The following is a 23,495-nucleotide window of genomic DNA, read 5'->3' as shown; positions in this document are numbered from 1 at the left end:
CACTGACATGAAACTTTCTGGCACATTAAAACTGTGTGTCAGACTGAGACTTGAACTTGGGACCTTTGCCTTTCGTGGGCAAGTGCTTTACCATCTGAGCTACCCAATCACAATTCCCAACCCATCCTCACAGCTTCAATTGTGCCAGTACCTCATCTCCTACCTTCCAGACTTCACATATGCTCTCTTGTAACCATGCCAAACTAGCACTTCTGGATGAAAGGATATTGCAGAGACATGGCTTAGCCACAGCCTGGGGGGATGTTTCCAGAATGAAATTTTCACTCTGCAGTGGAGTGTGCACTGACATGAAACTTACTGGCAGATTAAAACTGTGTGCCGGACCGAGACTCGAACTCAGGACCTTTGCATTTTGCAGGCAAGTGCTCTACCATCTTAGCTTCTGTGAATTTTGGAAGGTAGGAGATGAGGTACTGGCAGAATTGAAGCTGTGGGGATGGATCGTGAGTAGTGCTTGGGTTGCTCACATGGTAGAGCACTGCCCGTGAAAGGCAAAGGTCCTGAGTTCGAGTCTTGGTCCAGCACACTGTTTTAATCTGTCAAGAAGTTTCATTAAGTGATGCTACAAAGTGTCAAAGTTACAGGCATTGGCACCTGCCACTAGGCAACTCCTTCTGCAGCAAGTACAGTGACAGACCATAGGCAGAACGTTGTGCAATGTTATTAGTTATTCCGTGATCCTGACTGATTGCCACAATCATCAGCGGAGGAGATGGCACTAGTTGCTGCATAGAAAGGCCTTGTCTCCTATGAAAGTGATGCTCCGTTGCCCTATTGGATGATGGTTTTGGACACAGCTTTCACTCTGCAAATTATTTTTCTCTTAAGTGCTGAAAATTCCAGATTTTTAATGGTTACAGGAGAAAAATAAACTGCAGATGGAAACTTGTTGCCAAAACTGTCATCCACCAAGGCAACAGAACATCAAACTCATGGCCTTTCTATGCAGCAGCTATCTCCATCTTCTCCACTTGTAATTGTGGCAATCAATCAAGACCACTGGATAACAAATGACATCACAAAACATTGTGCCTCCAGTTCATCAGTGTACAAAGTCATGTTTGCTGTTGAAGGGGTGACCTACCGGTAGGCACCAGTGCCTATAACTTCAGTCTTCTGTTGAGTTGTCAGATGACGTTCCCGGGAATGGGTTCCTGTCCTCAATTTGTTCCTAGAGACACATTCTACAATGCCTTGAAGTTGGTTACAACATTTCTGGGATACCCTGTGTATGCATTGTGAAACGGTTGCCAAAATATAAATTTTTTTAATGGTCTTTTTTAGATGTTAAGAAAAATTGTCCCCATAGCTATTAAGAGAGTACAATGCTTACTCAAGTGTATCCAGCATACATCACAGCAACCACAGTTCTTTACAACTCCTGAGGGGCAGTATTGTGGTGGAGGGGTGCAGGGCTTGTTGCACTCATGTGGGATGCACTGCACAATGTCGCCGCGTGAGTCACGGAGGTCGTCACTGTCATCGGCCACAGCGAGGCAGGCAACCAACAGCACTAGACACACAGGTCTCAGGAACATCTGCAAGCAGGGCAGTGTGCAATCAAGTAGGTGGATTCTTCCCCCCTGTAATGTTTTACTTCCCTCCAAAACATCCTTTCTATTTTTTGCAAATATCTTCAATATTATTATTTTTATGTCATGTACAATATCCAAAAACCTCAGATATTGACATAGGGTGTCTCTAAATTAACTTTAGTGTTTATTTTGTTCATTTGGTTATCAGGAGTTCATGAGCTAATTAATCAACCTAAAGGCCATGCTAATTACAAACACCACTAGATTTAGGACACTGGTATCATTATCCATGTGTAAACATATACCCAATTACTAGCCATCAGATAAAGGAGAGCAAAAATATATATAGTTTAGTTTATTAACATCCTTCACATCACTCACATGTTATAGGAACTGACATAATGCCATACAGCATATGTTTAGCACAACTATACAAGTTAATATAATAAATATGAAATTAACATTTTATAATGTCTTAAAATGACTCAATGAACAGGCTCTTAACAAAGGTATCATCATGTGGTATAGATTCACAGGTATGTCAGTGCCTCAAAGACTTCTTAAGTTATAAAACCGAGTACGTTGTCCTCAACAGCAAGTTTCATCAGAGACAAGGGTACCATCAGGAGTGTGCTAGGGAAGTATGATAGGGCCACTGTTGTTCTTTATGTACATAAATGATGTAGGAGGAGGGTACAAGATGACAGACAAAATTCTAGTTGGTGTGATGAATGGCAGCTAGCACTAAATGTAGAAAAATGTAAGTTGATGCAGACGAGTAGGAAAAACAAACCAATAATGTTCAGACACAGCATTAGTAATGTCCTGCTTGACACAGTCACATACTTTAAATATCAAGGCATAACCTTGCAAAGTGATATCAAATGAAACTAAGGGCATGTGAGGACTTGGTAGAGAAGGGTAGGGAGAATTCTAACAAAGTGTGGTTCATCTGTAAAGGAAAGTGCATGTAGGAAACAGTTGCAACATATTCTTGATCACTACTTGAGTATTTGGGATCTGTACCAGGTCAGATTAAAGGAAGACATTGAAGCAATTCAGAGACAGGCTGCTAGATTCATTACCAGTAGTTTCAAACAACATATAAATGTTGTGAAGGTACTTCGGGAACTCAGATGGGAATCACTGGAGGGAAAACAACATTCTTTTCGAAAACAGTTTTGAGATAAGAGAACTGGCATTTGAAGCTGACAGCTGAACAGTTCCACTGCCACCAACATACATTGCCCAAAAGGACCGTGAAGATAAGATATGAGAAATTAAGGCTCATACAGGGGCATATAGATAGCAATTTTGCCCTCATTCTGTTTGCAAGTGGAACAGAAAAGGAAATTACTAGTAGTAGTGCAAGGTACCCTCCACCATCTACTGCATGGCAGCTTGCATAGTATCTATCTAGTTGCAGATGTAGATGTAATGCATTGGTCTCATATATACTCTCTGAACAAGTACACCATGATTTGATATGCATGCAGTATACTTCAAGAAGCACATCATTTGCAGTTAAATAATCATACAAACAAAATATAAAATTTACAGTGAGAACAGTATGACTGAAATGACAATGAAGAAAGTACAGTATAAGAGTTTGTTAGTGATTTACAGATTCAAAATATTCCTCCAGGTTATAAAAACATTTATTTAACAGGTAATTTTTTAATTCTGACTTATTTTCCCTCTTCTTCAATTTCCTTGATGCAGATTGGCAGAGCATCATACAACTTTATTCCATAATGGCTCACATGTTTGAGCTTTTGTTTTTCTTACTCTTTCTACATGTAGGTTCTTACTGATACTTGCATTGTAGTTATGGAAATCTGAATTTATATGTGAATTACTCGACTGTGTTCTTGCTTATGGTACACTTTTGAATATGTACAAAGATGGTTGTGCAAGTATTTTGAATTGCACATATAATGGCCTGCAGTGTGTTTGTGGAGAGTTGTGTGTAATAATTCTAAATGTTTTTTTCTGTAATTTAAAAGTGTCTTTCAAAAAAGATTTTGTTACACAGAACATTATTTCATAAGGTACAATACAATGAAAATAAGAAAATTGCAACTCAAGGAATTATTCTTAGTGCAAAAATGCAAAATTGAGTTTGTGGGTTATGTATATGATACAGTCTGTATATCTCAAGTCATGATCAGTGTGCATGCACAAAAACTTTGTAGACTGTACTTTCACTATTTCCTGATCACCCAATAATAAATGGTCATCCTTCTCATTTACTTTACTGTGTTGCATGTAATTTGTTTTATTTTAACGATCTGTTAACTTATCGGCATGAAACCACTGCTGCACATACTTTAGAACTTTTTCAGTAGTAGTGGATAAAGACTTTCTGTCATCATTTATAATTATGCTTATATCATCTGCAAAGAACATAATTTTGGATTTACTCCCTAGAACATTATTGCATAAGATACAACAGAATGGAAAGAAGAAAAATGCACTAATTTTGTACATTCTGTGCATGTTGTAAAGGGACACTCTCCTCTAATGGTACCTTTCTTCAACAGAGGTTATTGATACCAAAAATACTTTCAACCTTTTAAACAAGTTAATATTATCTCAGCTGTTTAACTAAAGAATTTCATATGATTTTGTGTATAATGTGGTATATTTCAGACTAAAATGTAGAAAAAGAAATTTCTTTATTTTCTTTGTTACAATCGATATGTACTAACTCTGTAAGTACAGTTAAAATTACAAATTATTTAGAAACATTTGAAATTATGAAATATTCAGCACACTTAAAATTCCTATTATTAATTCCATGATATGATGCTAATTATTAAATTTATCTCTAGATTCATATATAAAAGAATCATAGAAATTAATAGAAAGTCATTTGTCAATAAATTTTGTAAACTCTTTGGAATATTGTTAGTACCACAGAATGTAGTAATAGTGGGCATGCCTCTTATGTGATTGGCTGAATTTTTATGTTTGGCAATAATGATGTAATTTTTGATAATGAAGTGGAAATTGTAAAGACAGTGTGATATAGAAATATGTGATAGAATAAAAAAAATTACAGAAACAGAAATTATGGAGCAGGCTTACTTCAGTATTATCATTTCATTTTGAACCTACAATGTCAAAAATTTCAGCCTCAAGAATCAACCCCTAGATGTGAAGGACTGAAGCCAACTATGAGAAAAGAAGATAAGTAAAAAAGTTTATTGTGAAGCTTACTCCTCTCCAAGCTTATTAAAAGAGTTTAATTTTGAAGTAAGTGACAGTCAACAAATGATGTGAGGGAGGGTAAGATTACAAGTGGTGGCATCATACAGGATCAGTTCACTAATAATGAAGTTTTGTCTATTGCAGAAGAAGAGTTGTGAAATTTGCAGTTCCTGTATAAATGAATTCCTAATCACTTGAAGAAAGAAGACTGAGGACTGCCCAATAAAGACATATCAGCAGTGATGAGGCACTACCAACAATGATGGCCCACATCAATTGAAAGAGGACTTTACAACTACAATGAGGGACATCAAAAAGGAAAGATAAGTACAAACTATTTGTGAAATTAATTTGTTTTTGGACCCCTGTTCTTGTTAACAAAATGAATAGAGATGAGGGTAGTAGTGATGCAGAAGTGAAAGCTGTGGGATCCAGTCAGGACATGTTTGAAATAAGTGAAATTGTAGTCAGCAAAGAAATAGTAAAATATATTTTTCAGTTGATTTTGGCAAAACTAGAGGATATGGAGACAGAGCAAAATAGAGAATTTAGTTCAGTTAATGACCAGTTAACCAAAAAATTTACTATGCTACAATGACAATTGAATGGCCTGAAAACTGAAAACAATAGTAAAATGGATAGGGTACAATACCAAATAGACCAACTTAGTAATCAGGTTTCGGAGGTAAAAAACGAATTGTCAGAGGGTTTAAAATGTGTGAATGAAAAAGTTGATGTCTTAGAAAATAAATTGATTGTTTTGGAAAATGAGTTTATTGTCGAATCTGGAAGACAGATGAAGAATGTTAAGGACTCAGAGTTGAACAGAAGGCTGTAATGGAAAAAAATTGAACAAAACTTTAGCATATATGAAGATGGTATCTGTTCTTTCAGACATGTCCAAAAGAACAGATACCATTGGTGACCATGCATCTCTCTTAGAATGAAATGATAATTAAATCAAAACCCTAAGCTGTCAACAGGCATTGATATAAATCATTGGTGACAGTTGAAAATGTGTACCCTAACCGGGACTCAAACCTGGGAACTCCTGCTTATATGACAGACTCTCAATCCATCTGAGCCATCAAGGGCACAGAGGATAGTGCAACTGCAGGGATTTATCCCTTGCACACTCCCTGTAAGACCCACATTCCCAGCTTAATGTCCACACACTACATTCATAGTGCCCCTGCCCATTACAGTCATTACTCGCGGCAGACGATCATACCGAGTCCTGTAAGAGTTCGGGCAATGCGTGTGCATCCAGCACAGAAGAAGCAGCTCAATGGCTGGTTAGCCTTAACTAGTCCAAAAGAACAGATAGCATCTTCATATATAGTTAAGGCTAACCAGCCATTGACCTTCTTCTTCTGTGCTCGATGCACATGCTTTACCATAACTCTTACAGGATTCAGTAAGGTTGTCTGTCACGAGTAATGAGTGTAATTGGCAGGGGCACTACGAATGTAGTGTGTGGACATTGAGTTGGGAATGTGGGTCTCATGAGGAGCATGCAAGGGATAAATCCCTGCAATTGCACTATCCTCTGTGCCCTTGATGGCTCAGATGGATAGAGCATCTGCCATGTAAACAGGAGATCCCAGGTTCAAGTCCTGGTCAGGGCACACATTTTCAACTGTTCCCGTTGATGTATATCAATGCCTGTCAACAGCTTAGGGTCTTGATTTAATTATCATTTCAAAACTTTAGCAGTTTATGTAAAAAATTTTAAATATTGAAAACAATGTGCAAACTAATGTAAATGTTTTAGATCAAAAAATTTCAGCAGTTCAGGAAAATTGCATTTACAGAAATCTGTATTCAAACAGTGGTATTGCATGGTCCAACATTCCTATCAAAAGTTTCCTGTCAGACAAGGTTCGAGTGACAGTCAAAAAATTAAATTTGTTAAAAGATGTCTTCAAGGAAAATCTCTAAGATGTCTTCAAGGAAAATCTCTGTGATGGGTAAATTTAAATTTAAGTCAGTGGAAAACATATCAAAGTTTCAAATAAAGTTTTTTAAATAAATTTTGGTCAGAAGCTGAAAAGGAAGAATTAATAGTGAATTTTTGAATGGTCATAATTATGGGTATAGGGACAGTACTCTGAAACAGTTTTGTAAGAATCAACTTAAGAAGTAACACACCTTGACAAACCATTTGATGAAATGACTTTGATTGATGCACTCAAAAGGAGATTACCAGAAAGATTGTAGTGGAATTTAATACATGGACTTGATAAATGTCTTGAACAATTTTTACAATATGTTGATAGGCTTGATAGGGCAGTAGAAAGAAGTATGTACCATAATAATCAAAATGACAGAAATCACAATGGGAATTACTACAGAAACAGAGATAATGGTAACTTCTATCATGATCAAAATGTTAATAGAGACAGAAATTTTTAGCATCAGCAGAATAGGAATAATGGGGGTAACCATAGGCAATTTAGTAGGAGAAACAATCATAGAGGTAACTACTCAGAAAACAGCAGTCCCCCTCAATGAAGGTCCATAGTTTTGGGGTGAGGAAACACAACAAGCACAGGATCCCTAATTTACACTTGCAAGGAGACAACAATAATAGTGTAAATTATATGACACACGTATTTAAAGTTGAGCAGAAGGAATATCAGATTTCTCATTTATGTTTGATCAAAAGTTCTGGGAGACTATGTTTAATTATTGTAATGTAGGTGCTAATCACAAACCAGAATGTGAAAGTAATGAGAATTTTGATGTAGTATGTACTAATGATTCCTTCTCTTGGTCAGAAAACAGTATTATTGATGTATGTAAATCAGATGATGACTGTATGGGATATGAATGAGGTGGTATTTTTGATGTAGATGTAAATGAGAGCTGTGAAATAACTGAGGTTGGTAAGTCTGAGACTAGTAGCTTAAGGTGAGGCATGTGACTATGATGGAGATGAGACTTGTGTTAGTAATGATGTTATTGGTGAAGTACTTTTGGGAGAATATGATGATGATGATGAGCATCAGGTATTTTTAGAGTTTAAAAATAATGAAGTTTCATAGTTATTTGTGAATGATGTTGATAATACAGATAAGGTTAGTGATGCATTTGCATGTGATGATATAAGTGAGAGTCATGGAATACCAATCTAGTCAGTGCAGTTTTTCATTAATGTCATGCAGAGTAATGATCCAGACAGTAAAGATGAGTTATCTGTAAGCCTAAAGAATAAAGGTGAAAACTTCTTGAAGTTTGTTTGGAACCATATTTATGATAACATAGATAAATGTGCATTCTATAATAAGTTATCTGTGGTTAGTCAAAATTTTTATCCATATTGGTGGAATGAAGTGAAAGATGATCTATTAGGAAGTGTAATTTTGACAGTAATATGTTTTGTGTTCCTTCTGTAATAAGTGATGTTAGTTGTTCTATGGAATCCATTCACTGTGTTCAATCTTTACCTGACAACATGAGTAACCAAAGTAATGGCTTGATACCAGTAAAGTGGATAAAACCCTGTAAAGTCAGTGTGGATGTAGCATTCAATGAAATTGAGGAAGTGTCTAATAACAGAGATGGTAATTCAGATTTTGGGTGTCTTTACATTAAGATTAAGATTGGTCAGTGGGAAGGGAACTGTTGGACTGATGCAGGTAGCTTGATTTGTGGTATATCTGAACAATTTAGAGACAAGATCCAGTATAGTAAGAATTTTGTGCAAATGCCTGTTGCATGTGTAAGGATAGGAGGAGCAACTGGTAAGCAAAGAAAGTATGTAAAATGTCAAGTACTGTTAAGTTTTAGTATAGAGGACAAGACCTATGAACCTGGATGTATAATGGCTCCTAGTCTACAAGAAAATATACATTACATTTGTAGATTCATTAGACTATATAATTGTGTTTTGTTTGTCATGAATTTAGTATGTGAGATGATATAATTCTTGCAGTTCTGTCTTATCTATTGACTGAGTTTAAATCTATTTGCAGCTTTATGCAACTACATAATTGTGTTTTGTTTGTCAGGAATGTAGTATGTAAGATGATGTGATTTCTAAAGTTTTGTCTTATCTACTGACTGAGTGAAAATCTATGATACACTAAGTAATTATGTTTTGTAACAGATTTTTGCTTTAGAATTTCATAGATATATACCATGAGACTAAATGAGCAGATCCTTTTACAATTTTGAAATGGAACAATGTTCATAATTTGTACTGCAAAAATTAGGAATAATATATTAGTATATCTGTGTGAATCACCTTGTTAGTACTTTTTTTTTTTTTTTTTTTTTTTTTTTTTTTTTTTTTTTTTTTTTTTTTTTTTTTTTTTTTGCATTTAACTCTGTTTATTAATGTCTCCTACGTGAACACTTTAAAATCTTATCTGATGTAAATCCTACATAATTGCTTTTGGGATATAAATAGGGAGAGCATATGCCATGTGATCCAAAAAAGGTGTTGGACAGCATATGATGTTTCAGGATTTGATGTGAATGCTAGACAGGAATTTCCTGTCTATTCCAGCATGTGATTAGAACTCTAGGGAGGAAACTGAAAGGTGTGGGCAGACCCACTCCCCACACTGCTGTGTGGCTGTAACATGCTGGACCAGTCAACTTCCAAGAGATCATAGGTGCTGGGTAATGTACTCAAGCATCTGCCAACTACATCACTGTTGTGACTGAGATTTGTAACTTGTTAGCCAAGACTGCCGAAGACAGTATTATTTCACATAAATGAATTTTTTTTTTCAAGTAGGGGGATTGACTTCCCAACACATTATATAACTTTAAATCAGTATGTTTTCATTCAATTTTAAATGAATCTTCTAGGTCTTTATGTATGTAGGCTAGTTTGAATGGACAATTAGCCGATAGTGTGGAAGACATTTACTGCTATAGACAATATAACAAGATGTATATGTGTCTGCTTTCATACACTGATTTTGGTCCTCAAGGTACTCAATTATGTCGTCAATCAAAGATATTTATGACTCTGTTTACCTGTATTTATCCTGAGTACTGCATATTGTATCTGACTAGAACTTGAGTGTGGGTGAGCTCATGCTTGACTCTGCGTTGGGTACCCCTGGTCATCGTGACTTTGTGTGTGTACTCAAGGAGAGTGTACAACTATTGATTAAAGGTAGATGCTTCTTATAATTACTCAATACATGTGATAGAACTTTGCTGGTTTATACCCAGTGTGGTTTGGATTCATGGATGTGTGTGTGTGTGTGTGTGTGTGTGTGTGTGTGTGTGTGTGTGTGTGTGTGTGTGTGTTTACTGATGAAAGTTATGGCCAAAAGCTATATGTGTGTGTCTTTTAATTGTTTAGTTGTGCCTATCTGCAACTTGTATTGTCTTCTTTTTATGGTAAGCAGCAGTATAAATATGAGCTCCTCATCCAGGCCATGAAGGCCCAAAAGATATCTACCTGCCAATGTGTCATCCTCTGCTTTGAAACATCATACAGTTGTGGTATGGAGGGGCACATGGTGAGCACACCACTCTCCCAGCCATTTTGTAGACTTTTCACATGATAGAGCCTCTATCACTAAGTCAAGTAGCTTGTCAATTGCCATTATAGAGCTGAATACGTGCTGTACTGATCCCTCCACTAAGGAAAAATCCTTGACAGTACTTGGAATCAAACCTGGGTCCTCCTCATGGCAGTCACCAACACTGACTGCTCAGCTACGGAGGCAGACTCCTCTGTACTGAATCTAAATATTCACATAAGTTGTGGAATGAGTGGCTAATGAAGTTTATTTCCAATTTTTTCTGACATGGTGGGTATTCCCAATTTCTTGTTTTATGTTAGATGAGAACCTGTTGAATATCTTACCACCAGAATAGATGATTACTTGTTGGCTTACATATTCATACTACTATTTCTGTCCAGCAACATGATTGCAGTTGCCACAGTAGTTTAAGCAACTGTTCTGTAGTTAAAAACTGAATACTTAAAGTGCTACTGCTACTATTCAACTCTAGGGAGCATTTTTACAAGCAGTGGTCAGTCAGTCAGTAGTTTAAGCAGCTGTTCTGTAGTTAAAAACTGAATACTTAAAATGCTACTGCTACTATTCAACACTAGGGAGCATTTTTACAAGCAGTGGTCAGTCAGTATTGTCTATTATTTTTCAAATTTCCCTTCCTTAGTCTGTCATTAAGTGGCTGTAAGTGTCTTAAACTAATTTTATTAGTTACGAGTCATATTCAAGAATTGTTATGAGACCAGTTATTACCTGCAGTTCTTATTTACATAGGCAGTAATTTCCATACCCTAACCATACAGACTTGAACAAATAAAATTTTTTTTTTTGAGCTTCAGCAGTGTGAGGTTGGTGTATTCACATATTTACTTAACATTTTTATATTGAGAACAAATTCTTTATTATTTCCTGTTACTTCTTTTTAACTCATACTTGCATAAAATATAAGTGTTATTCAATTTTGTGAGGTTGTAAACTGATGATTACTGTTGAGCTTGACTGATCTCTGAAATTTCACCAGCCAAAGAGGACTTAAGTCCAAGTCTGAGATTAATTTTTAGACAACACAGAATTCTTGATCTGAGGTTATTTTCTATGTTAATCTAAGATCAAAGTGCAACAATAATGGAAATTTCTGGATGGAACAATATCTAAAATAAGTAAAAGGCAACCACCCATATATAATGGACTGGTGTATAGAGTATAGAATCATGTAACAGAAAACACTATTCATACTAGCATTCAAGCTCTCTTTCTTTCTATAGTAGACATTATTTTATAGCACACTTTACTTACGGTACACAGCACATGGACACCCAAACACTCACTCCCATGGCCACAGTGAGACCACACCACTGTGGCCACAGAGGAGTGCGCATTTGGGTGTCTGTGTGTGTGAATGAGTGTACCTTTACCAGAAAAAGAGCAAAAACTCAAAAGCTACCATAAACAGTGTTTCCTTTCAAATATTTCTGTGCTCCACACATCAGTCTGATGTAGTGAGTGCTTCCTTTCCTTTATTTTACATATCAATCTATGGTCAACAGCTTCTTATAATCAGCCCTTAATCTTACAAAAAAATTATTTTCAGAGACCAGAAGTAAAGTTCAAGAGAGACGCACTACATGAAATTGTTAAGCATGCAAATAGATATCAATCTCACCTGCCACTCTGGCATGTATTAGTTATCCAAAGACCTCAGTTCTGCTTTGTAGTTATAACCTTTCAGTTTTCTCACATGACACCAGGAAAGCCATGTATGAAGCTGGTCAGATGGATTCAGTATTCCCCAACTTCCAAGAACATATGGCTTGATACTACACAAACAATTATTTGCAAAAGTATAATTATGTGGAATATCAACCAAACTTTGTGATTGGATTGAGGATTACTTGGCAGGAAGGGCATAGTCATTGAAAGAAGTGGAAACATCATCAGGCATGCCCCAGAGGAGTATGTGGGACACTTCCTGTTTTCACTGTATATCATGACATGGCAAATGACATTAATAGGCTTATCAAAAGCACACTACTGGCCATTAAAATTGCTACACCATGAAGATGACATGCTACAGACACAAAATTTAACCAACAGGAAGAAGATGCTGTGATATGCAAATGATTAGCTTTTCAGAGTATTCACACAAGGTTGGCGCCGGTGGCGACACCCCTTCAACATGCTGACATGGGGAAAGTTTCCAATTGATTTCTCATACACAAACAGCAGTTGACTGGTGTTGCCTGATGAAATGTTGTTGTGAAGCCTCGTGTAAGGAGGAGAAATGCATACCATCGAGTTTCCGACTTTGATAAAGGTCGGATTGTAGCCTATCGTGATTGTGGTTTATTGTATCGCGACATTGCTGCTCGCATTGGTCGAGATCCAATGACTGTTAGCAGAATATGGAATTGGTGGGTTCAGGAGGGTAATACGGAATGCCGTCCTGGATCCCAACAGACTCGTATCACTAGCAGCCAAGATGACAGGCATCTTATCTGCATGGCTGAATCAACAGATTGGGACATTTGTAAGACAACAACCATCTGCATGAACAGTTCAACAACATTTGCAGCAGCATGGACTATCAGCTCGGAGACCAAGGCTGCGGTTACCCTTGACGCTGCATCACAGGCAGGAGCGCCTGCAATGGTTTACTAAACAACGAACTTGTGTGCACGTAAGCAAAAAGTCATTTTTTTGGATGAATGCAGGTTCTGTTTACAGCATCATGATGGTCACATCCGTGTTTGGCGACATCACGGTGAACGCACATTGGAAGCATGTATTCATCATTGCCATACTGGCGTATCACCTCGTGTGATGGTATGGGGTGCCATTGGTTACATGTCTCGGTCACCTCTTGTTCCCATTGACGGCACTTTGAACAGTGGACATTACATTTCAGACATGTTACAACCCGTGGCTCTACCCTTCATTCGATCCCTGTGAAAACCTACATTTCAGCAGGATAATGCACGAACGCATGTTGCAGGTCCTGTACGGGCCTTTCTGGGTACAGAAAATGTTCAACTGCTGCCCTGGCCAGCACATTCTCCAGATCTCTCCCAAATTGAAAACATCTGGTCAATGGTGGCCGAGCAACTGGCTCGTCACAATACCCCAGTCACTACTCTTGATGAACTGTGGTACCGTGTTGAAGCTGCATGGGCAGCTGTACCTGTACATGCCATCCAAGCTCTGTTTGACTCAATGCCCAGGCATATCAAGGCCGTTATTACTGCCAGAGGTGGTTGTTCTGGGTACTGATTTCTCAGGATCTATGCACCCAAATTGTGTGAAAATGTAATCACGTGTCGGTTCTAGTATAATATATTTGTCCAATGAATACCCATTTATCATCTGCATTTCTTCTTGGTGTAGTAATTTTAATGGCCAGTAGTGTATTTGATATCACCAATCAGCATTGAGGTTTAGGGGAGCAGCATATAACTGGATTAAATCATACCTCCATGACAAAACGGCTCATAGAGATAACACACAATGTAAAGGGGGCAGTCAGTGCCCATCAGTCAGATTTATTAATGGTCAATTGTGGAGTTCTCCAAGGTTCCAATTTTGGGTCTAATCCTGTTCTTATTTTCCTTTTTATCAAATAAACCTCTGAAAACAACATCATTAAGGTTGTCACAAAGAATGTAGTTGAATACTTTTATGCAAACATCTTGATTATAAAATGAAAAAAACTTTCGCACTAGTTATATTCACCAACCAGAAGAGGATTCCAACTAATCCACATATCAAAATAAATGGACAAACCATAAAAAAAAGGAAAAGAAAGAAAAACAGAATATACAATATTTTTCGGTATATGGATACAAAAGAATATGAAATGGGATAGACATAAACAAAAACTGAGCAAAATATGTATCCAAATAAGAGTACTAAGAAACTGTATATCACAAGGTAAGCTCAGGACCATATATTTTGTTTATGTTCACTCAATGTTGAATTAAGATTTAGTATTTTGGGGAAATTGTGGAGCAAGTCTGAGATAATTTAGATTACAGGAGAAGGTTATTAGACTAGTGGAAGAGGTAGACCAAAGATCATCACACAAGCTGCTGTTTAAGAAAAATAAATTGCTACCACTTTCATATCTTTACATATTAGAAAATGCAACTATTATAAAAGAAAAACAGCAGCAGTCCATGCATAGCACATAACCAATGTGTACACTGCTTCTGCACAACATGTTTAATAGATAAATACAGTACCATTCATAAAGGCATACCCTATCCCGGCATCAAACTATATAATGCATTACCAAAATACAAAACAGTAATGAAGAACAGAAACAATTTCAAATCAACAGTGGAAGATTACTTGGTGGAGCACTGTTTCTATACAGTAATGGAGAAAAACAAAACTGCAGAACCAGTTAAGATTGTTTTTGTAAAGTGTATTTAATAATAAAAAATTGTGTAATATTAACTTCTGCTAAACTAATGTGGGAAAAAACTACAAGAACCATGTGTAGTAACTAACAAATTATCTAATATCTTTGTTCAATCCTAGATTCACAGGACCAATAAGTAAATAAATAAAGCCTCAGATACTTTGTGATGCAATTATCTGTGAGGAGGTGTTATCTGAAAAAAGCTGCACAAGTATTCAGTCAGTTCTTGATAATATTTCAAAATAGTGCAAAGACTGGCAACTTGTTTTGAATGAAAAGAAAAACTGTGTGCTTCACAAAAAAAAAAAAAAAAAAAAAAAAAAAAAAAAAAAAAAAAAAAAAAAAAAAAAAAAAAAAAAAAAAATCACATCCTACGACCACAATATCAATAAGTCACATTTGTAATCAGTCAAGTCACACAAGTACCGGGATGTAATAGTTTGCAGGGAAATGAAATGGAACAATCACAAAGGTTGCAGGCTTCATTTAAAACATTATTGGCAGGTATCAGTATACATATAATGTAGGAAATGTGTAGCACAGATGCTGGCTTTAATGCAGTTTATTTACTGATCACTTTCAGTCAAGAACTATGTTCACAGTAGCAAAATATGCAATTATGAAACCAACATTACATATCATACATTTCTTGAAATCCAAGATAAATAATTTAAGTCAAGCAGAAGAATTCTGAATGCAATAACTCTGTGAAATGCAGGTCCTAATCCCTGCAAATGAAAACATTAAACTGGCTCAGTTTAATGTCTTCATTTGCAGTAATTTTCACCAGCTGGCTTGGCTTAAATTATGTAAATTAGATTTCAAAAAATGTATGATGTGTAATTTTGGTTTTATAATTGCATATTTTACTAATGTGAACATGGTCCTGGTCTGAAACTGGTTGGTAAATAAATTGCATTAGAGTTAGCATTTGTGTTTTGCATTTCTTACAGTAGATTTCACTTCATTGGCAGTATACAGGGAAAATACAGTCTCTGAAGGAGACAGCTTATGTGCAACCATCTTAAAATATTGCTCAGATGTGTGGGACCCTGAGCAAATAGGAGAAACAGAAGGAAAGCACCAATGTTCACAGCTTTGTTTGATAGGTAGGACAGCATTCTGAAGAAGCTGAAAAATCTGACTAGGCAGATGACTGAAGATAGTTCCCAATTATCCCAAGAAAGCCTACTCAGAAAGTTTCAGGAACTGTTATTAAGTGAGGAATCCAAGAATATACAACAGCTATATGTATGTTACTTCTGTAGGGACCACAAAACAATTGCATGCTCAGTGGTATTTATGGAACTATTCTTCCCATGCTCTGTGTGTAAATGAAATAAGAAAGTCTTAATATTGTGATACAATGTAGAGTACCCTCTGCCATGCACTTTTTAGTGGTTTGCAGAGTATGAATGTAGAAGTTGTATCAACAGACAAGCATGTGCCAGACATGTATGTTGTAAATGCAAATCAAAGTGTTCAGGAAATTGCTACAAAATATGAAGGGGTAACTAACTTTTAAGAAAGGAAGTCTACATTGCTCAAAAATGTGCTGTAAGAGTAACATATGGAGCTCACCCACAGTCATCTTGCAGACATCTGTTTAAGTAGTTGATCACAGTGCTGCAACTAAAATTTTTGGTCACTTACCCAGAGGTGTAAAATGTCTGACAGTTAGATGTTCAGCATGTAGCCATATTCAGAAATTAATTTGCTAAGTGAATGTAAACTTAAACCTTCCACATCATTACAATTTATCACACAAATGATCTGTGCAACATGAAACTAACTAACTATAAAATTATACTAAATAGCAATGCATTTGACAGATTTATTACAAAATATCTAACAATACCACTTTAGTATATGCTCAAATAGACATAAATATTTTTTCCTTGGAAACCTACTACATCATCTAGTACATTGTACTTCATATAATCAGACTAAATAAATAGATAAATAAATGAAATCAGAGCCATGTTTGATAAGTCTCACCTTGCTGTATTTCTGGCACTGTTGTTTGTGCTCCTATGAGAAATCTACTTATTCAGTGGCTAATGTGAAGAGATTTTGCCTTCTGCCTCACCTTTATATCAGCAGCACTGTGGCACATGTGAGCAGATATTACAAAGAAATGCTTATGGCTGTGAGACAAGAAGCTGCTGCCTGTGCTAAAGCAGATTGTATTGTGCTGACTTAAGTGTGCCACTTTACCCTCCCATCAGAGGTTACACTGATATAGCAGTAGTAAGGTATAATAATGTACATCTGACAGTTTTAAATGAACTCTACATAATACGTGTAGCATTGAGTTAGTCATATTCAGATTAAAATACAAACAAGTAAAATGCTGCTGCAGTTGCAAGAGCTATTGTTGCCAATTTGAGAGCTATTGTGTTTGATTTCTAATGTTGCACACATTGTTGTTCAGCATTCCAGCTTGGCAGTGTAAATAGATGGAGACATAAAGATTGCAATAAGCCAATGGAAATAATGAAAGAAATATCTCTCAATTAATTTAAAATGATTTATATATATTAAGTAAAATGTAGATATATGATTACGACTGGTCACAGAAACCTGAAACATTACTTTTTGAGAGTTTGTTCCACATCCATAATCTGAAATTCACTGTTGAGTGGTGACTGGCAGATAGTACATCACATTGAACTTTGTATTATCGCTACTCTGCACTCCATTCACTTATGATGTGCAGAAAGAGTGATTGCTTAGGTGCATCTGGGGATGCTGTAATCAGTCTAAAATTATCTTGGGGTTCCTGTGGAAGTGATGTGAAGGGGGTTTCAGTATTTTATTAGATGGATCGCTTAACACTAGTACCTGAAACTCTGTAAGTAGGCTTCCACCTATCTTTGAGAATCTGCCAGTTTAATTTTTCAACTATTCCATTGTGCTCTCCTAAGCGTCAACCAAATTTATGACTATTTGTGATTTCATTCTTTGTACATATATTCAATATCCCCTGTTAATTTTATTTGGTATGGATTGCACGCATCTGAGAACATTTTAAGATGTAATAATCATAGAGTACAATTTAAAACAGTGGGCATGTGATATTCACCATGAAATATTACATTTAGCATATTTTGTGTGTGTGTGTGTGTGTGTGTGTGTGTGTGTGTGTGTGTGTGTGTGTGTGTGTGTGCATTTACACAAAAAAAATCATCAATATTGGTAGTTTATGTGGGTATATTGTACAACCAGTTGCATTTTTGTCCTTTAATATGATTTACATTCTGTATCGTTAACTAATTTTCAAGCCACTGTAGTCTCATAATGAGGTGGATATGTTGCAGGAACACTATCTGTATCATGTGCAGCTAGGCACTAGGGTCATGATGCCACATAAACACAAATCTTTTTCCTTCCAAATACTGGATGATGATGATTTGAGGTGAGGGGCACTCAACATCATGGGCATCGGTGCCCTGGTGAAAAGTCAGCATGCCAATGTCATGGGTAGGGACAAAGGCTGTCCCTGCATGTGGAGCAGTTTGTAATGCATTAAAGTCTGCCTCCCTTCCCCACCAATTTAGGGATGAGAACTAACAGTTCACAAAATTTCACCACTCTTGTAACTGGAATCAGTATCAGGGAGGATGATGGGGAGATCTCCTTCGAGACCAATGGCTGCCCTAATATCAATATATTGCCCAAATTTGCTGAACTGAAAGTGGCACAGAGTGATGGATCTTCCCACTGGAGGAGGAAGCCAGGTGTTAAAGGGTTACATCCGATGCACAGCCTGGTAATCCAAATACTGGAGCTAGCATACAGCTAGTGGTGGCCATCAATTCAGCTCACAAGCCATGCTGTGGCACAAATACCACAGTGCTCAGCCTGACTGCACACTTCCCCTACCACCATACCACATGGTCTGAACGTGAGGAGGAGAAACAGCAGAAACTTCGAACACACCACACAAGACATGCAGATGGCAATGTATTTGCACTGCATAGACCTTCACTGCACTACATAGAACTTTATTTTATATTTCAAATTTCTCAACAATATAGATCTAAAAGAAAGGCAAATTTTCATTATTATTATTTTTTTATTTATTTATTTTATTTTATTTTTGCACTGAAGACAACATACAGTTTTTATCTGGTACAAACTGTGAACATAAGGATGGATGCAGACAATTTCACATATTTTTGCACTCAGGTCACCATGTAATTGTGGCTTATTAGTTTCATAATAAAAAAAGAAGTCTTTCTCAAACACCTGCACACACACTCACACACACACACACACACACACACGCACACACACACACACACACACACACATGTGCGCATTGATCAAAATATTGTTGTGCATTGGAAACCTTATCACAGAGACATGAAAACTCAACTTTAGGAAAGCAAAATACATGGCCTGAACAAACACTAAAGGGATTTGCCTTTAAAATGGCAATTACCTTGCAGATCAGTCAGTTACATCTGTGCAGATCAGTCAGTTACACTTGTGCATGCACAGGGGCACTTGTAACTGAAATGAAAAACAGTTTTGAAAAGACACGTAAGATAGGCAGTGTCCTCCAAATGTTTGGTCAACTATCCTTGTAATTCTTTCAAGGCCAAAACAAACGATTCAGACCTCATGTTTTCATAAATACCAGTAATCTTAGGGAACTGGTCTACGTTCGTCAGAATGTATTCCCCCTATAAAGTGATTTTTTTGTTGTTGTAATGCATCCCCATTAAATTGAAAAGAAGTTGTTTCTCGCCTTGTATTGGCTTACTGTGGGCAGTTTGCAGTCAAGTCCATTTAAAATGAGAGGTCTGCAATCCATTCCAGATGTTCTAATTTTTGTTCCTGCACTCCTTTTTCCTTCCTCCCCATCGACACACAAGTCGCTGGAGTAGCGTCAACTCGAAAGGCTTGCACCAGGCGAATGGTCTACCCGACAGGAGGCCCTAGTCATACGGCATTTTGATTTTCCTTCATAAATTGAAGAATAGCAAGTTTTAAACTGAAAACTCATTCAAAGATTTCCCATTTACTTAGCCAATGTACTTTGCAGTAATATATAACGTCTTCATGTACTTTGTTCAGTTCCATCAAAAACTATTGCAACTGACAGTAGAATAATGCATATACCTGCAGAAACTTTACTATTCACATCATAAATTTTTTCATGTGCTCCATGCTGCAACTTTAGCACAAAGTGCTTCTTGATGTACCGAACGATGAATCCCTCTGTCAATTATTGCAATTTTTTGCTCTTTGATTGTCAAGTAAATCTTTATATTCTTTTTGCATTTTATTTTAATGTCGTTCCATTGGAAATTTGCAGTACATACCACTGATGCAATTGTGTAGTATATATTGACAACTCTCATCCCTCTCTTCTGTCTTTCCTATTCATTTTAAAGGCTTGTAACAATATATTGCTGGACTGTCTCTTTTTGTGCAGACAGCCACTGGGACTGTGAACAACCTTTGTGCCACAACAAATACAAAATGGTAAAGAGTGCTGGCATCAGGATTCTGCCAAACTAAAGAGAGTTGTGCTCATTGGAAAATGCCACACCACATTACTAAACGAAATATTACGCTGTTCTGCATACTTCTGAGAAGGACTAAGGAGAGACGAGACAGGCTGGGCCTTGGCCTGCAAGTGGCCTGCACACCCTGTGTGAGTGAAGTTTGACACACTGTGGCTGGCTCTGATCTAGATGCATGTGGTCCAGATAATGATACTGTTACACCTCCATCTGATGATGAGCCTGCAGTGGCTTGAAAACTAGTTAATGGTACAACAGATCATATCAAAATAGAAAACAAGTGACTGGTTGCTCATTATACCCACATTAATTAGAAGTTTAAATAACAGTTTCAGTTTGTTATCCACAGTGAGTATAGTGAAAATAATGAAATCCCTCTGACATTTCATTACACGCATATGAACTAATTTTTTAACATCTTATCCTTTTTCTCAGCTCAACACTGCAGTCTTTATGGGTGTATGGAGATTCAGTTTTTTAGATAACCAAATGGGAAGTTTTTCAAAATAAACATCACTATTACTATCCGGATGTCAGATAATAATATGTCTAGCAATTGGTGTTGAGAAATCAATGAATGACTAAATAGTGTAGCAGTAATTCTTTACAGTATGAAGTTACTTCTTTGCAAGAATATATTAAGAATGTTTCACCAGTTCTATGCTATTCTCCAGCCATGGCTGGACAGACAATGCCAAGTTTACGATAATATTACTACAGCAAAATTTAAAAAATATTTCAATTTAAACTGTAATGTAATTGGATTGATAAAAGTGCTACTCAACAAGCAGCAGCAGTAAAAAACACTTATAAAAAATATTACATATGCAAGCTTTTGGAATCAGTGGCTCCTTCTGGCAGAAGGGTTGAAGGGGAAGGAAGAGGGATGATGGAAAGGACTGGTGAGGTTTAGGAAGATAGATAGAGTTCAGAAAAGTCACCCGGAAGTCCAGCTCATGGAGACATACTGGTGGGATGTGAAGGACAGATAGACTGTTTAGGCTGTTAGGGACTGCACAGGACTAGATTTGCAAACCTAAGAACATAATGGAGAAGAGTAAGGTAATATGCAAGACAGAGATATTACTGCTGAAACATCATACATGAGTTAATAAGACCTAATAGCTAAGTGCATTTTATGTGATAAAGGTGGGAGGGAGATGGCAAAAAATAGACAGGTAAGAAAATGGCAGATGTAAAAACCTAAAAAGAAGTGAAGAAAGGAATTGTTAATTTGAAGAAATGCTGAGACCAATGATACTGACATAAATTAATGCTGGGTGGGTGGTGAGAACCAAGGACATGTTGTGGTGCCAGTTCCCACCTGTGGAGTTCTGAGAAACTGGTGTCTGGGAAAAGAATGCAGATGGCACCAAGGTCATGGCTGTCATGTTATAGTGCATGCACTGCAACAGGATATTGTGTGTTGCTAGTGTACAGCCTCTGCCTATGCCTATTCATCCTAACTGATAACTTGGTGATTGTCATGGCAATGTAAAAGGCCAAACAGTGTTTACATTTACATTTAAACTGTGGTTGTATTGTACTGAACTGAGGACCTAGGAATAATGAAGAGTATTTGTCCCCATTGTAGCTCTCAGTGGTTCACAACCCCACAATAGGCTGCAGCAGTCCACTCACCCCACCACCACCCCACACCGAACCCAGGGTTATTGTGTTGTTCAGCCCCTAGTTGACCCCCCTGAGAATGTCTCACACCGTATGAGTGTAATCCCAAATGATTTCATGGTAGAGTAATGGTGGTGTGTGTGTGTACATGGACACAGTGTTTGCGCACCAATTGCCAATATAGTGTAACTAAGGTGGAAGAAGGGGAACCACCCGGCATTTGCTGAGTCAGATGGAAAACCACCTTAAAAAACCACCCACAGCCTGGGCAGCACACCAGACCTTAACACTAATCTGCTGGGTGAATCCATGCCAGGAACCAGCATGCCTTTCTGCCCGGGTAGCAGTGCATTAGACTGCATGGCGAACCGGGCATGTTAAACTGTGATACTAAAGTGGCTACTATAAAACATATATTTAAGAACTAGATTACAACATACATTACAACAATAAGGCAATTGATATTAGAACACAGTGCAGTAAAATAGCAGAGTTGCTGCTGTTTTCATTGGAACTGAGTTACAGCTCAGTTAGACAATGTTCTGTCACTAGAGAAGTATTCTTATATACTGTATGAAGGTTGCTCTTTTAGTATGCATAAGATTATAGTTCCAAATTATTCAACTGGTAATGAGTGAATGTCCTTAGGTAAAGCAATAAATAACTTTAGAGCCACCATTGGGAAGCTATTCTGCATCTTAGTTAATTGACATCTTGGCCTATCTATACTGTCTTTATAGTGAGTGTTGTGTTGATGAACTTCATTTCTCCTTCTGTATGTCTCACAATTTGTCTTTGTGTGAATAAGGCAAGTGAAAATATATTGGCTAAAACCAGTCAAAACTCCTAATCTGGAAAAATTTGGTTTGCAGTGATCAGTTTCTTTGCTTCTGATAAGAGCCTCAGTGCTTTCTTGTGCAACTAAAGCACATTCTTGCAGCCTGCAGAATGATCCCACAGTAACAGCCCATAGCAGGTGTGGTTTTGGAACATTGTATAGTATACTGTTAGGGACTACTGTGGTATAACACTTTCTAGTTTCCTCAAGGGCTACAGGACTCACAAGAGTTCGGAACATACATGTTCAGTGTGTTGTTGCCAGGTTAACTTGGTATCAATGAAAAAATCCAGAAACTTAACAGCTGCTGTGTCACCTAGTGCTCCAATATCACTTAGACTGCATACCATACCCTGTGTTTTGTCTTCATTAATTTGCATCTTGTTCATGATGAATCAGGCTTTGGCTTCAGTGGATAGGACTTCTGCTTGTTGAACAGCTTGCAATACATTGTTCCCTTTTGAGAACAAAGTTGTATCATCTGCAAACTTCAAGGTGTGCCAATTGGAACCTATGTCACTAACAAAAGTTAAGAACAACAGGAGCCCAATTATGAATCCCTGATTCTGCTTTTTGCACTGACACAATGTGCCATCTGTTATTTAGGTAGGACTCAAGTGTTTGTAGAACAGCTCTTCCAATACCATATGAGTTTAGGTTGCTGAGAATGGCCTTATGTGGGATACATGAAATGACTTACCAAGGTTACAGAGTACCAATGCTATAGACTCCTTGTCTTTAACACCATGACTTATATTTGTAACTAAGTCAAGTGCTGTTGTTGTAGTTGACCAGCCCTTCCGAAAGCTGTGCTGTGTA

The 23,495-nt window shown here is 37.1% G+C and overlaps 1 protein-coding gene across 1 annotated transcript in view; it reads right to left on the bottom strand.

The window, feature by feature from the left end:
- The window catches only part of LOC126425282 (uncharacterized), a 66,759-nt gene that overhangs the window by 39,877 nt on the left and 3,387 nt on the right, over positions 1-23,495 (bottom strand). Inside the window, exon 2 of the mRNA XM_050088255.1 lies at positions 1,355-1,559. Within this exon, the coding sequence (XP_049944212.1) occupies positions 1,355-1,559 (205 nt within the window). The remainder of the gene's footprint in view (positions 1-1,354; positions 1,560-23,495) is intronic.

The sequence above is a fragment of the Schistocerca serialis genome, chromosome 10 (genome assembly GCF_023864345.2).
Source record: "Schistocerca serialis cubense isolate TAMUIC-IGC-003099 chromosome 10, iqSchSeri2.2, whole genome shotgun sequence".
Classification (NCBI taxonomy): Eukaryota; Metazoa; Arthropoda; class Insecta; order Orthoptera; family Acrididae; genus Schistocerca; species Schistocerca serialis.
This window is presented reverse-complemented; position numbering and strand designations above follow the sequence as displayed.